This window comes from Micropterus salmoides, unplaced genomic scaffold (assembly GCF_014851395.1).
Source record: "Micropterus salmoides isolate LMB-PRFRI ecotype aquatic unplaced genomic scaffold, ASM1485139v1 Ms_hic_scaffold_9, whole genome shotgun sequence".
Lineage (NCBI taxonomy): Eukaryota > Metazoa > Chordata > Actinopteri > Centrarchiformes > Centrarchidae > Micropterus > Micropterus salmoides.
Genome location: NW_024044681.1, coordinates 14180033 through 14193752, shown reverse-complemented (window position 1 = coordinate 14193752; position 13720 = coordinate 14180033). Strand labels below are relative to the sequence as shown.

General features: G+C 38.7%; 2 protein-coding genes and 1 non-coding gene across 3 annotated transcripts; 2 read left to right on the top strand and 1 right to left on the bottom strand.

The window, feature by feature from the left end:
• Positions 1-1225: 1225 nt before the first annotated feature.
• pgrmc1 (progesterone receptor membrane component 1) lies at positions 1226-9210 on the top strand. The gene is made up of 3 exons (XM_038708392.1): positions 1226-1559; positions 5386-5541; positions 6595-9210. The coding sequence occupies exons 1-3, from the start codon at positions 1265-1267 to the stop codon at positions 6687-6689; spliced, it is 546 nt and encodes a 181-aa protein (XP_038564320.1). The 5' UTR covers positions 1226-1264; the 3' UTR covers positions 6690-9210.
• A 668-nt stretch (positions 9211-9878) lies between these two features.
• Positions 9879-9989, bottom strand: trnal-caa. Its single transcript has 2 exons — positions 9952-9989; positions 9879-9924 (listed from the first exon to the last, which is right to left on the bottom strand). It is a non-coding gene; the product is annotated as a tRNA-Leu (tRNA).
• Positions 9990-10168: 179 nt separating this feature from the next.
• On the top strand, positions 10169-12539 carry LOC119896019 (cytochrome c oxidase subunit 7B, mitochondrial). The gene is made up of 3 exons (XM_038709489.1): positions 10169-10316; positions 11224-11339; positions 12312-12539. The coding sequence occupies exons 1-3, from the start codon at positions 10280-10282 to the stop codon at positions 12393-12395; spliced, it is 237 nt and encodes a 78-aa protein (XP_038565417.1). The 5' UTR covers positions 10169-10279; the 3' UTR covers positions 12396-12539.
• The last annotated feature ends 1181 nt before the right edge of the window (positions 12540-13720 follow it).

The following is a 13720-nucleotide window of genomic DNA, read 5'->3' as shown; positions in this document are numbered from 1 at the left end:
CATTCACAAAACCCCTGAATTGCCTAAAAATCATGTAATCTGTGCTCAAAATCAAACAATGCTTTCAAAACATAAACAAAGCCAGTGGATATCTAAGACACTACAGAGCATTCTTCAGACACTAAATCAGAAAATTGATAACACAGAGTCCAGGGCATGAAAATGTTTTTTGTGTATAAGAAACACATTTTCCAATTTAAAAAACTATTGTAATCACAACTTAGTGCCGTAAATACTGTAAGTCGGTTACTGCATGTAATACAGTATTGTGTATCAGTATATTCAGCACTTGCATAAAAATACAGTACTGTATACCCAAAGAACAAAGAAAACTCTAAATGAAAAGCACACTACACTCAAAAATGTTGCGCAATGAGAGATTCATTCTGCCTCAGCATCAAGTCTTTGTGCTGGGTCGGACAGAGGACTGTGCACATCACAGACAACCTTGTCCCTTGCTAAGCAAAGGAGAAAAACCCTTGGGTGTGCTGGATGCAGCCTTAGTGCAACAACACCCCACACCTATCTCACCAGGCCAATTGTATTGCCTGTAAGAGATTTTCCCCAGTAAATGAATTTCGGTCATAGACCTCCCACCACCAGGCAGAGAAAAAGTACTTTATTGGATGGAAGTAAGGGCTGTATGGTTGAAGGTAATCAGCAAGTAATAAATGTATAGCTAGGTGTAACATTGCCACCAGTGTGTTTAAGTTCATTTCAGCTCTTAATGTTTGTATGTGGGTGATCAACTTGAGAAGCACCTATGATCTCGTTCCACATTTTACTGTGTGTCAAGTAATGTGGGGAACTCGGTCTCGCCCTCCCTCGACTTGGTCTCAGCCCTTAAAAGTCTTGGTCTTGACTTGGTCTCGGTTTGGGCGGTCTTAAGCCGCATGTATTTACCATTTTGCAACACAAGTGCATCACAGTGCAAAATGTGTTTTAGTGAGTGAGAATGTATTTAGAGTTTTGCAAAAAGAGTGGATGGGATGGGAACTACCTGAACTTTTTAGGTTTTGACAAACAGATTTAGGCCACTGAGCATTTGCTTCAGAGAATGTCGTTTAGTGTTGTAGCAATTGTGGAAAAACTGTAATATAAAACAATATCTATCTCTCTCAGATATCGCTTCTTTGGCACGAAGAACCCGATTGGTCTAAACCGTTAACCGCCGCCTCTGGCTCCAGCTGTGATTGGTTTAGGGTTCATGAGCTCCACCAGTCGCTCCCAACACACGCACTCACACGGCGAGAGAGAACCCAACATGGCTGAAGCAGAGACAAGCGAGTTAACTTCTGGTGGAATTTTTCAGGAGATCTTCACCTCCCCGTTGAATCTCACCCTCCTCAGCCTGTGCTTGTTCCTCCTGTACAAAATCTTCCGCGGAGACAAACCACCGGAGCTCGGCGAGGTGGAAAAGCCGCTGCCTAAACTGAAAAAGAGAGACTTCACCAAGGCGGAGTTGAAGATCTACGATGGACTGCAGAATCCAAGGATCCTCATGGCTGTCAACGGGAAAGTGTTCGACGTGACCAGAGGAAAGAAGTTTTACGGGCCAGGTAACGTTTCCCGAGCCGTTACGACCCGTTCTGACGTCCCTCTCGTGTTACAAACGTAACGTCACCAACGGCCGCTAGCGTGAATGGCCGTTAGTTTGGTGTGCCATTTTATTCCTTACATATCAATCCACTGACATTATTGACAAACACAAGTCATTGTTTGAAATATGTTTTAAGTTTAGTTTTGTATCTAACTGGAAGCTAACGCCACCCCCCCTTTTAGTTTGGTAACTGAGATCCCGTTTCACAACAGAGAAGCTGTTTTAGCCTTGGAACCACAGATCGTCTAAGCAAGAAGCTGAGTTACTCTGTAGTAAAACAAAACAACCAACTTCACCGCCACCATGTTTGTGGTGGGCGGTATCTCTACCTCCCGGAAGTTTGTTTTTTAATGATAACTTACTTTACAAAGGAACATTAAATAAAATTTAGTATGAGAGGACTAAGAAGAAGATGCTAGCGATAAGTATTGAAATTAGACTCTTAAGGATCTTTCATAAAACCACACCACAACAGAATTTAATAAAAATATCATGTCTGCAAGTAACAATTATGTTAATAATTGATTTATCTGACTTACGATATAGTATTAGGGTCACATTGAGGATGAAGATCTTCATTTATATTGCATTTCAAGTATAAAGTTAAAATGACAAGAATAAATTTGAAGTACCACTTTAATATTGACATTTCAACTTTATTCTCAAAAGCCATTAGTATTAAAATTAGACTTGTAAGGTTTTTTCATAAAACCACCAATTTCTTCTGCAAGTAACAATTATGTTAATAATTGATTAATCTGATTTACAATGTAGCATTAGGGTCACATTGAGGGAAATCATTGAAGATTATCATTTATTTTGCATTTCGAGAAGTCAAAATGACAAGAATAAACTTTATTCTCAAAATGGAAAATACATTAAAAAAAATCTTCATCCTCCAGTTTCTTTTCCTTAATATGGCTCAAATGCTTAGTCGTACTGCCAATCAATTGTTTTCTGTACAAAATATCAAAAAAATGAAAACTATCTTAAAGGAATGACAACTTTTTTCATTTCTCATTTGTTCTAAATATCTGAAAACAACAACAAAAACAAGCACCATCACACATCAGACATTTCTGTCTCTGGGAAACAAAGACAGAGTTGGACCTCTCTGTTCTGAACTTATCTCAGATTGTAACCTCTGTTGCTTGTAACCTCTGACCAACATGATTGCTCACTATGATGCAAACCTTTTCAGTGCACTGCACGCTCACCCCTAAAGCCTTAAAATCCTGCGTTGGTACAAAAGGAATGTAGCTGATTTAAATAGTGTCCACCTGCAGCAGGTTTGGTGACACTTTGGTAGCGCTAATGTCTGTTTCACGCTATTAAACTTGAAAGGGCAACATTTTGGTACAGATATAAAAATGACACAGTGATACCTTTTTTGGGGGGGGGGGGTCAAATGTTAAATGCTGTCTTAACACAATAAACTATGAAAAAGAATAAGTAAAATGTTTTACCGCTTCCTTCCTGACTCACAAGGTCGACAAACAAAAAATGTCTGCGGACACATCTGCAGGCAGCCATGTCGACGTGGCTGCTGTGGAACAATATTGCTGCCCCCGCCTTTTCAGTTTTGGGAAGGTGGTTAGTTTCAAGCCCTAAATGTTGTCCTCAGTCACCATCGTCTTTTCTAAATGTTAACATGTTTCTCCCATCATAAATTGACAGCTAGTCTGGTGTTAAATATTTATTGTTATACTGTAGAGCAGGGGTCAGTAAATAAGTCTGGCATCGGGACAAAATTTTTTCAAGTCATTAGATGGCAGGCCAGCACATAATTAATTTATCATTTATAATCCGTTATATGTAGGTGTGTGCCTCTTCACTGGTCTCACGATTCGATTCAATTCGATTACAATTATCAGGTCAACGATTCGATTAGAATCAATAGCACGATGTATCACCTCAGGGGTGGGAATTTCTAGGCACCTCATTACGATTATGAGGTTTTTATTATTGTTTCTTGTCTTGTAAGTTGAGTTGGGTTCGTTGTGTACTCTGTATGTGTATGAATGACAACAAATGAACAAGCAGCAAAAAACATCCTGCTCAGCTTCCAGATCGCAGTCTGAAGAGGAGACGCTAGCTAGCGCTAACTGCCTACACTTTTCCAGTAGTTGGGAAAACAACAGACAGACTTTAGTTAACGTGACCTAAACTGTACATTTACTGCCAAACTGAAACATAGCGCTCGTATTTTCATCTGCTCCTCACGCTTTCACCGTCACCTACTGCCACCTGTCACGTACCTGTCATTTGAATAATGAGCAGAGGATGCTAGCTAAGCGTTACCGTACTGCACAGTGTGTGTCATTAACATGAGTTGTGCATTGATTTTATTGATCATGTGAAAGTTTAGCGGCGATTCAGTCATTCATTCAACAACTGTCTGTCTGTGCCAAACAGGGAGAACCACACGTCTCCGTTGTGTGTACCGCACAGACGGTCCGGAGTTGCGCTTCGCATTTCCGAGTTCTGCCTTTTTTGTTCCGTCAACATTATGTTATCCATTAACCTCTAGATAATAGATTATTGACATTTTTGAATCGATTCATAATCGTCAAGTCCACATTGCGATGCATCTAAAAATCAATTATTTTCCACACCCCTACTTATATGCTGGGTGCCTGTTTAGCTCAGTCAGTAATACACAGGACCCCTGTGTGAAGGGCTGTGAGTTCAATCCCCACTTGCTGCTTGTATTATGTTTCTCCCTTTTCAACAAAATGATTATGAAGAGATAGTTTTTACATGTTCACAATTAAATGTGCAGGAGTGTGTGCCTCCCTTATTTTCATTTCCCTAGTATTTCCCGGCAGAGGGAATTGCTGCGTTTCTCATTCAGGGGAATCCGATCGCACATATATTGAGGCTTTTTCAGAGGTGTTTCAAGCAGGCCAGAGACTCTTTTGAATTTCCTTCAGAACTTTTCAACATAAACTACTGAAAAGACGTTCTCATGCCCTGTTTTTTTGTAGGCACAATCGCGTAAGAGGAAGTGATTATGTGAGTAACTTTTGCTGTCATGACTGAAATCTGTTTCATACAGTCTATGGTTTCACTATCAGCCGCTCTAATTTTTTTGGTTGTTTTTTTTTTTGCCATTTTCAAAGTAATCTGGCCATGGGCAAGATATTAGTGCTGGCAGGCCAGCTTTGGCCCGCGGGCCTCCTATTGCCAACAACTGCTGTAGAGAATAATGCAGTTGAATGATCAAGGGACCCCCAGGGATCTCTGAGGGGGTTCCAGGGGATCCCCAGCTAAAAGGGGAATCATGTATTTTCACTATAATACCCTCCATAAGTAGCACAATGACAGGAGGTATGGCTATTTTGGTCATGGGTTTTCATGCACTTTCTGTAATAAATAAATAATCTAAAAGCAAAAATCCTATCAGATGGTGGAACCGTGGGACAAAGTCATCAAACAGGGGTCCATGGTCTAATTTGTGTCAGTTTAATGGTCCTTGACGTGAAAAAGTTTGAGAACCACTGCTCTATGAGACAGAGGAATAAGACATATCAGGCTTTGAGACAGAGACTCTAGAGTAGGATCTGGTCATCTTCAGCTTTGCTCTTTTCATGGGAGAAATATAGAATATCACCAGGCCTATCCATTTTTTCCCATCCAGTTTTCTCTCGGGGTATGTATGTAGCCTAGCGCAACATCCGGCTTCTAGAGACAAAAGCCATCTAAAAACAACTCAAAATAATCAGTTTTCTGTAGTTTTCCTGCCGCTGTTGTTCACCTCAGCGTGTCCTGTCTGTGTCTTGCAGAGGGGCCGTACGGAGTATTTGCAGGCAGAGATGCATCTAGAGGTCTAGCGACATTCTGCCTGGAGAAGGAGGCCCTGAAAGACGAACACGACGACCTGTCCGACCTGAATGCCATGCAGCAGGAGAGCCTCTCAGAGTGGGAGACGCAGTTCACCTGTGAGTAGAGACTTGACCATATCACATTTTCACAGCACGCTTATAGTGGCCACAAAATATCCCTGTAAACAGTAATAATAACAATGCAACACACTTTCCTGAAACACTGTAAAATGACTTGGATTTTATCAAACCAGACAAACTGAAACGATGAACTGTGCGGTGCAACTTGGTAACACTTTATCTGGAGTATTTGTGTTAGTAACATTTCAAAAGATTATAAGTTGAGCTTCAACAATTCAATCATTTTCTAGGTGAAGGCACAAAAAAACATCTTGGTTGGGGAATGTTCATGAATTCTTACGAAGTGAAAGCTGAATTGTAGCAAATACAAATAAACTACTTGAGGTGACCTGTCCAAATAAAGTCTTATATAATATCCACTTACAAACACAAAACTTCTGTTCATAGTCATATTATTCACTCGAGCAGGTCGATTTGTTAGAAGTTTTAGGAGTCAGGTAATGTTTTTATACATGTTCTGATTTCTTTTGAGCTTAAATTGGTTAAAATTATTTTGAAAAAGCTGAAAGTTTGTAAAGTTGCAACAGTGATAGAGTATCTTTTGGGGGGAAATTATGAATGGACTAATCAATAATGAAGATAATTACTAACTTGATGAAAATGATTGGTGACATAGAGCACTCTTGGTGGTTAGTAAACACACCTTTGTGACTATTTTCTTAAAACCTCTGACCACAAATTGGATATTTACCTTTATAACTTAGGTAGTAATAAAGGGGATGGTGATGGGGCAATGGATAAGACACATGCTTTGGTATGAGAGACCTGTGTTCAATCCCCCGCTGTGACCCCTCCACCATGGTGTCCCCGAGCAAGACACTTAACCCCTAGTTGCTCCAGAGGCGTGCGACCTCTGACATGTATAGCAATTGTAAGTCGCTTTAGATAAAAGCGTCTAAGCAACTAAACATGTAAATGTAATGTAAATCCAAAAGGCCCTGGCTGTTTCCTCTGCATGCAGGATTTTGTCCTTGAGTCTCATTGTCATGTAGGCTGTAAATAATTTTCTTATTCTCCCCCCCATTACAGTTAAGTATGACTACGTCGGCAAGCTCCTGAAACCAGGAGAGGAGCCCACAGAGTACACAGACGACGAGGAAGGAAAGGACAAAAAGGCGGACTAGAAAATGAAAAGTGACCATGAGGGGAAAATGACGGATGCCTTAATGTTTTTTTTAAAATGTTGATGCCTGTCGCGTCCTTAGGGCCATTCAGAGAAACCTCTGCCATCTTCTGTTTGCATTCTAATATCTTTGGACCGTTGATCCTGGATTTTATACGCTGACTGAATTCCATTTATCTCTGTTTATCTTATTTAAAGGTTGGATGGCATTAACAGCTAAATATACTGTATTCTGATGTAGAAATGTGTTGTTAGAGATTAGATTAGATACTGTAAAACCTAAAAATCGATCATTAGATTACTGCAGAGAATCAAGAACCTTTGTCGACTTATTGACGGACCAATTGCAACATTTTCTGAAGCTACTGACTGTTGTGTGTCCTGTAGGTTGAGGCTAATAGGGTGTTTAAATAAGGAGTTCTGCTTTGGTTGGCTCACTTTGAATCAGTTTGGTTGCGAGATTATCCGCAGCTCTGTTGAACACTTGTTCATATCGCTGCTGATGAATTGCAGGTTGTACACATTCCTTTCATCCAAGGTTTGGCTCAGCTCGCTTTGAAATTAATTATCTGGGGGAAAAGTTTCATTCAAAATTCAGAAAAAAATATTAAAGGTCTGGAGCCAGACATCAGTTATAAAGTGAAATTACAGTGTTTTTAACTGCGTCCGTTCTGATTATGGGTCTTACTATGCTATTATAGTAATTTTGCACACGTGTCCCAGAGATTCAGGATCAGTCAATTGAGGCAAAACGAACAAACTTGTGAAAGCTTTCCAAATAAACTTTGATTTTACAGAAACCATTAAAAAAAATTTGTCTTTGAGTTCCACCATAAGCTACTTTGGTTACCCGGCAGGTTTTGCTGAATATAGATCTCGTTGCAGTTAGCTGCAATAGCTTGTACAGGGGATTCATTTCTGTGTTTACTTTCGGTTGGACAAGCATTTGAAATAATGAATTTTAAAAATTAGGTTTATTTGGAAAGCTTTAGTGGCATTTTCTGAATTTCTACAACAGAGGTGTTTAATGCGACGTTAGCGTGACCCACAGTCAGGAGGAGGGACACAATTATAAGAGTAACACCCAGGCTGAAAAATACTCAAGATTTCCTGTAAATGGAGCAAACCAGCTAATTGGACTGAACACTGAGCAGATCTCTTTTAAGCAACTTTTATTGAGAAACTTCACCAACCTTACTGCCGGTTGTATCAATTCTGGCTTATAAGAAGACGATGCCGTGCAGATGTTCGTAACTTTCCCACCCTTTAAACGTATCTGCTGAACTGAATTGTCCTGTCCTGTTGATAACATTGGTCTGATTTTAACTGTAGATTTCTGTTAAGAGCCATTACTTTTTAACCAATCCTGAGATTTTCTTCCATTTTAAGGGGCAATGTAATGCTCACAGTGACAATCCAGGTTGTGGCGTTCAGCGGCATTGCTGCATTGTTCGCCTCAAAGGCCGCCTCGATCTCTGTGGTCTGATGTAGAGCAGTGATATCTTTAAAAGGCAAGTGACTGATATTTTTTGATTGGCACCAATTTTATAATCAATGAGCTATTCAAGTAATTTAAAATATGAATCATTCTCTGGTTTCACTTCTCAAATATTAAGATTTACTGCTTTTCTTTGCTTTTTTACAATTGTCTGCACTGTTGGTCAGACAAAAAAAGTGACGTGCAATGATTTTTTTCAAAAACCTAAATGCCCTCATTGTGCAACAGAAAAGTGTCAGAATGTAGAAAGAAATGTCTTTTTTTAAAACACTAGAAAGACCAAACCGCTGCCAGTTAACTGTTGTTGTGAATTTTATAAACATGATTCTCTAAATCACAGATCCCTTTTATTCCCCAGTCAGCTAATGTTTTGTTTACATTCTTCTTGACATTAAATCCATGATGGAAACATTTATTGTTAGGCTAAAAGCATCTCAGTGCGGCCTCAGTCTTGTTTTTGCAGGGTGAACCGGCTTTTGTTCAGTTCACCACAAAGTCCAAGCTTGTCAGCCTCCTGCCAGGTTCTGATTGACCACAGTTTCCTGTTTCTGTCATGGACGAATCAACAAGACGCTAATGATTAAACCCTGGTTCTGCCTGGATCTGAAAGCTATTTGAAGCTATAATCAGCTAAAGACGGAGATAGGTGATTTCTTAGGGGTAATAGAAAATGGTTAAAACTTAGTCTAGTGTTCTCAGGCTACAAACAAGTGATCAGGAACTTTTTGTCCACAAAAGTGTCCATGAAATCCTGCAGAAACTTTGTTTGCAAGAAAATGCTGTTAATTTTTAATCCTGAAGTTGTATGGAAGAACCTTGTGTAGAGCAATATGCTGTTAAATCATCTGTCAACAATATTTTTCTTTGCCACCAACGTCCCTGTAAAGATTGCAGAGATCAGCCACTTTCCATGAAAACAGATTCAACGTTTTCAGAATGCACAAACTAAACACACAAACTAAATGTCATAATACTGTGATACTGTGATACTATTTTGATGTAATAAAGAAAACTACAGAAATGACTGGTTCAGTACCTTTTGTAAGATTTTTATTGAATGTGAGTGAAAACATTTAAAATTAATGAAATAATAAGGACCTATTAAAATAACATACAATAACTGAACTGACTTGCAGTGCATTAAGAACCTAATAACCTTCTCCAAACTTTTTTTTCCCCAAGACACACGCAGTATACTCTCCGCTAAAATCACATACAATCCTGTGAACCAAATTAAACTTGAAGAACCTATTCGGTCAACAAAGACTCTTAGGATACACAAATGAACAGTATAACTTTAAGACAACTTAATTAAATGTTAATTTGTTTGTATTGTAGTAAATGTAAATCACATTAGTTACAGTACTTAATAATTATAGGTTTGGGTTTTTATGTTTTTTATTTTAACAAAATGTTGCAATATTAAAGAATCACTCATGTTAGATTTCAATATAGAATTTGAAATACTTAAAAATCATGAGAAGACAAATTCATCCTCAGCACTGCTCCTTTCAATACAGTTTATGTACATTACCACCTGTTGTAAACCTTGCATCTTACCAGTAGACAGTGGGAAACTATCTGCACAGTTTGGATCAACCTGTAAGGTAGTTTGTGGATGTCTACTGAGTGCACCGCTTTGTGTTGGGATGTTTGTTTTATTAACCTTTTTTATGAAAAGCAAAAAGTATGTGTCAGAAGTGGGATTCGAACCCACGCCTCCATTCGGAGACCAGAAGTCCCGGCTCTACGGAAGGAGTTTATCCTTGAGTCTGGCGCCTTAGACCACTCGGCCATCCTGACACGGTGCTTTAAATGGTTGTCAGTTGGAGTTTTATTTATAACAATCCAAATTCACACATTTAATATTTATATGGTTGTATTTGTAAAAGGAATTGTTAACTCATAATTGCTTTGTGTACGGGTTTAATTTTACAAACGTCTGACGGTTAACTCGCAGTCTCATACTTTTAACGTTTAGTCGGCGCACGCGCACCCTGGCAATCGTAACTTCCGCTGTGTCTACGTGCGGCGGACATATTAGCGTACTCTTCCGTTCTTCAAGGGTATCTGAAGGCACCAGGTTAGACAACATGTACCGGTTTGCTAAAGCTGCAGTCAACATCACCGGTAAGGAAACGGCTTTTTCATATATATATGTTTGTTGTCTGTTTGCATGCAGGCCAGGAGACAGTTTTATATCCGTCGACTAACGTTAATACCGGCCTTTCTTTGGTAGGTGACCGCGATCGGCGTGCTAACGTCAACAGCCCACTGCTAGCTTGCTAACATTAGCAATGTCGCGAAACGTCTTAAAATACTGTTAAGTGTGTAATTAAATGCCTTCAGTTCTCTTCCGTAAATTAAAATATTTCGTTTTTTTAGTTTTGAGTTAAACTATTACTAGAAGTAGCCATTGTCCGACACACTGACCTGTATAACCTAAGATAATAATGAGCTATGTTAGCTAACGCATTTGTAATGTTGATTTCCCTTTCGAGTAGTTATGGAAATAAGCTTTTAGTAATTAAAACAAAATATAGTCTACACTGAACTGTCTAAATTATATCCATGAAGTTGGAATGCAGATAACGTTAGCTATTTTAGAAATCATTCCAGACCTAAACACATTTTGTTCATCTCACACAACACATTCTGGTGGTGTTATAGATCATATTTTCTCCCCTGAACGTTTTTGGTGCATTTACAATACGTGGCTCAGTTTAAAAATGATCAAACAAGGCCACCCTTTTGACTTGAACCGAATGTATTTTATCTAATATATTATGGTACGTTTTAGTAAGAATGTATTTCTAAATTATGAGTTCCTGTCACTGCTCTTCTAATTGCACCCTGAATTGTGCTTATTTTACGAATGTATTTATACTCTGTTTCATAGAAGCCTTAGTTATTTAGTCTCTATAAAGTGAACTACAAAAAGCCATTAACAGCAAAGTTATAAAGAACAAAAGTTAGTGATAGCGCAGGACATAAATGCCAGTCATTACAATGAAGAAAGTGTTTTGTTGTCGTCCAGGTCAGGCCGCAAGGCAGGTGAGGCATGGATCCACCTCCCCTGAGAACTTCCACAGCAAGTATGGCAACGGTCTGATGGTCGGTGGAGGCGTTTTCTGCACAGCTGTGTGGGCATACGTAAGTAGTGCTGTACTGTTAGGCCGCAATACATTAATTTATAAGTATGACCTGAACAGACAGCTTGCACACAATGTGTAGTACATAAAGCATCATGAGTGCAAAATGGCATATTTTTAAGTTGTGGCAAATTAATGGTACACATACCTCCAGGGGGAAATTACTAATAAACATTAAGGCATATTATTGGATGTAGATCAATACAACTTCCACACTAATCAAAACCTACTTACCAAATAGATCAGTGAGAATGAAAACGGAGCTTGAAATATGACATGCTTTATCAGCCACAAAATCCTCAACCAGAAAAACTTTGCCTCTGGACCCAGCGGGCATAAATTACAATCAAAGAAAGTATATATTTTATTTATTCATAAGGGACAGTGTACAGTAAAACAAACATTTCCATTTGATGCACTGTACCAGATTATAGCTTCAAGCTTATTTGCATCTGCAAAACATATACAGTGCAGTGTCGTAAGTAGTACAAATGCAGAAATATTGTTGAATAGCAAAGCCAACTCCAGCTCTCTTTCCCCAAGAGTGTTCTTTGTTATACCTTAACAAACATATTGTGTGAGCGGAGTGTGTGATTAAATGTTTGTTTTTCCTCATTCTGTAGCACCATCACACACACACACTGTTTACAAAAAGATTTTTGTTAGGACACTTTAACCTGAACACATCTGCTAACGACTGGAAGGCCTGAATATGTTCAGAGGTGTTTGAATCTTGGTTAAAGAGTTTGTGTATTAGCTGTCCTTCATGTGTAGACTTTGACCCTATAGATTATTTAGTCTTTGTTGTCTTTCTTCTGTTTGACATTGCATTTCATAGTTGAATCTCTGTGCAAGAACAAGTTCTTAAAGACTCTTTAATTTTGTGAAGAAACCTGTTGTCACTCAGAAAGCACATAAAGATCCTAAAGAGTGTGGCATTGCATTCCAAAAATAGTTTACTTTCTGTGTGCAGGTGCTCACTCAGACAGGCATCACCTGGAATCTGTCACCAATTGGAAAGGTCATGCCCAAAGAGTGGAGAGAGGCCGAGGAGTGAAGAGTACCATGACGGACCTGCATCCCACCTAATAAACCTTCTGGTTGTACAGATGAATAATGAATATCTGCGTGTTCAGACAGTGAATGCCTATGTTTATTCCAACATGTTACTATGTCCAATTAAATTAAGTGATTCTACTGATCATTGTTTCTTCTTTTTAGTTGAGCATACAGTAGATACCATTTATCTTTCACAGCTGTCACAGTCGAAGGGTAAATTCTCCCATCACAGTAAGATCATTGAAACTGAAGTGCTATCTACGTATGTTTACCATCCCTGAATGAGTGATAGATTGCACTTTACCATATTTTTGTTAGTACACAATTCACTAAAAGTCACTGCCTGGGTTCACATTGTCCACCTTGCTTAGATGGTTGAAGCACATTCACATCACTTGTGAAAACCCTTGTGGCCAAAGAGCAAAAATCGGGAGTGGATGAAGTATTCCATATGAATCTGGAGAGTAAAGTTAAGTCAAATGTAGAGGGGTACAAAGTACAATATTTGTCTATGAATTAAGAGCGCGTACACGTTCAAGGATTTATTTATTTTTTTATTGCTCAATGTACTTGGGAATAAACATAACGGCTAAGGACAACAAAGCTGAACAAATAAAGGTAAAATAATAGAGACATGTACATAAGAGCGACCCTGCGATGGACTGCCGACCTGTACGGGGTGTGGATAAGCGGCTGACGATGGATGGATGTACATAAGAGCAAACATGTCTATTTTACAAGTCAAGTGTTTCTGTGAGTTATCCACAATACAAGTAGTATAAATCCTGAATATATAAACATGGTGCGGCTGATCATGTACAGAGTATACATGTCCATATATACAATGTGCATGGTTTATATGACCAGTGGCAGTGCATGATATGTACATGTTAAAATGGTACATTTTAAATGGTAACTGTGTAACTAAATATCATCTATAATTGAAGTAGGTGAATGTTACGACACTGATTGTTCATCAGTGTGATGTTCCATGGGAATAAACTGCAGTAAAGTTGCTTTGGCATACAGTGTTCTTTAGTGCCTACCAGAGGGAAGAAGTTGAGAGTTTAAGGGTTAGAGGAGCAGTAGCAGAAAATATTCCTTCATATATCATTTTTATGAGAATACGTATTCAAATAACGTTTCGCACAAAAAAACACCTTGCAAGTTGCAAAGACTGTCAGTGCAATCAATATAAATAACTATCATTATTTAAAAATATATATATAAGTCAGTAAAGTGCAAGTACTGTAGCTCAAAATTGTATTTAGACCAGTAGTTGAGTAAATGTCCTTTTCACTATCAATGAAGTTGTCAGGAGAG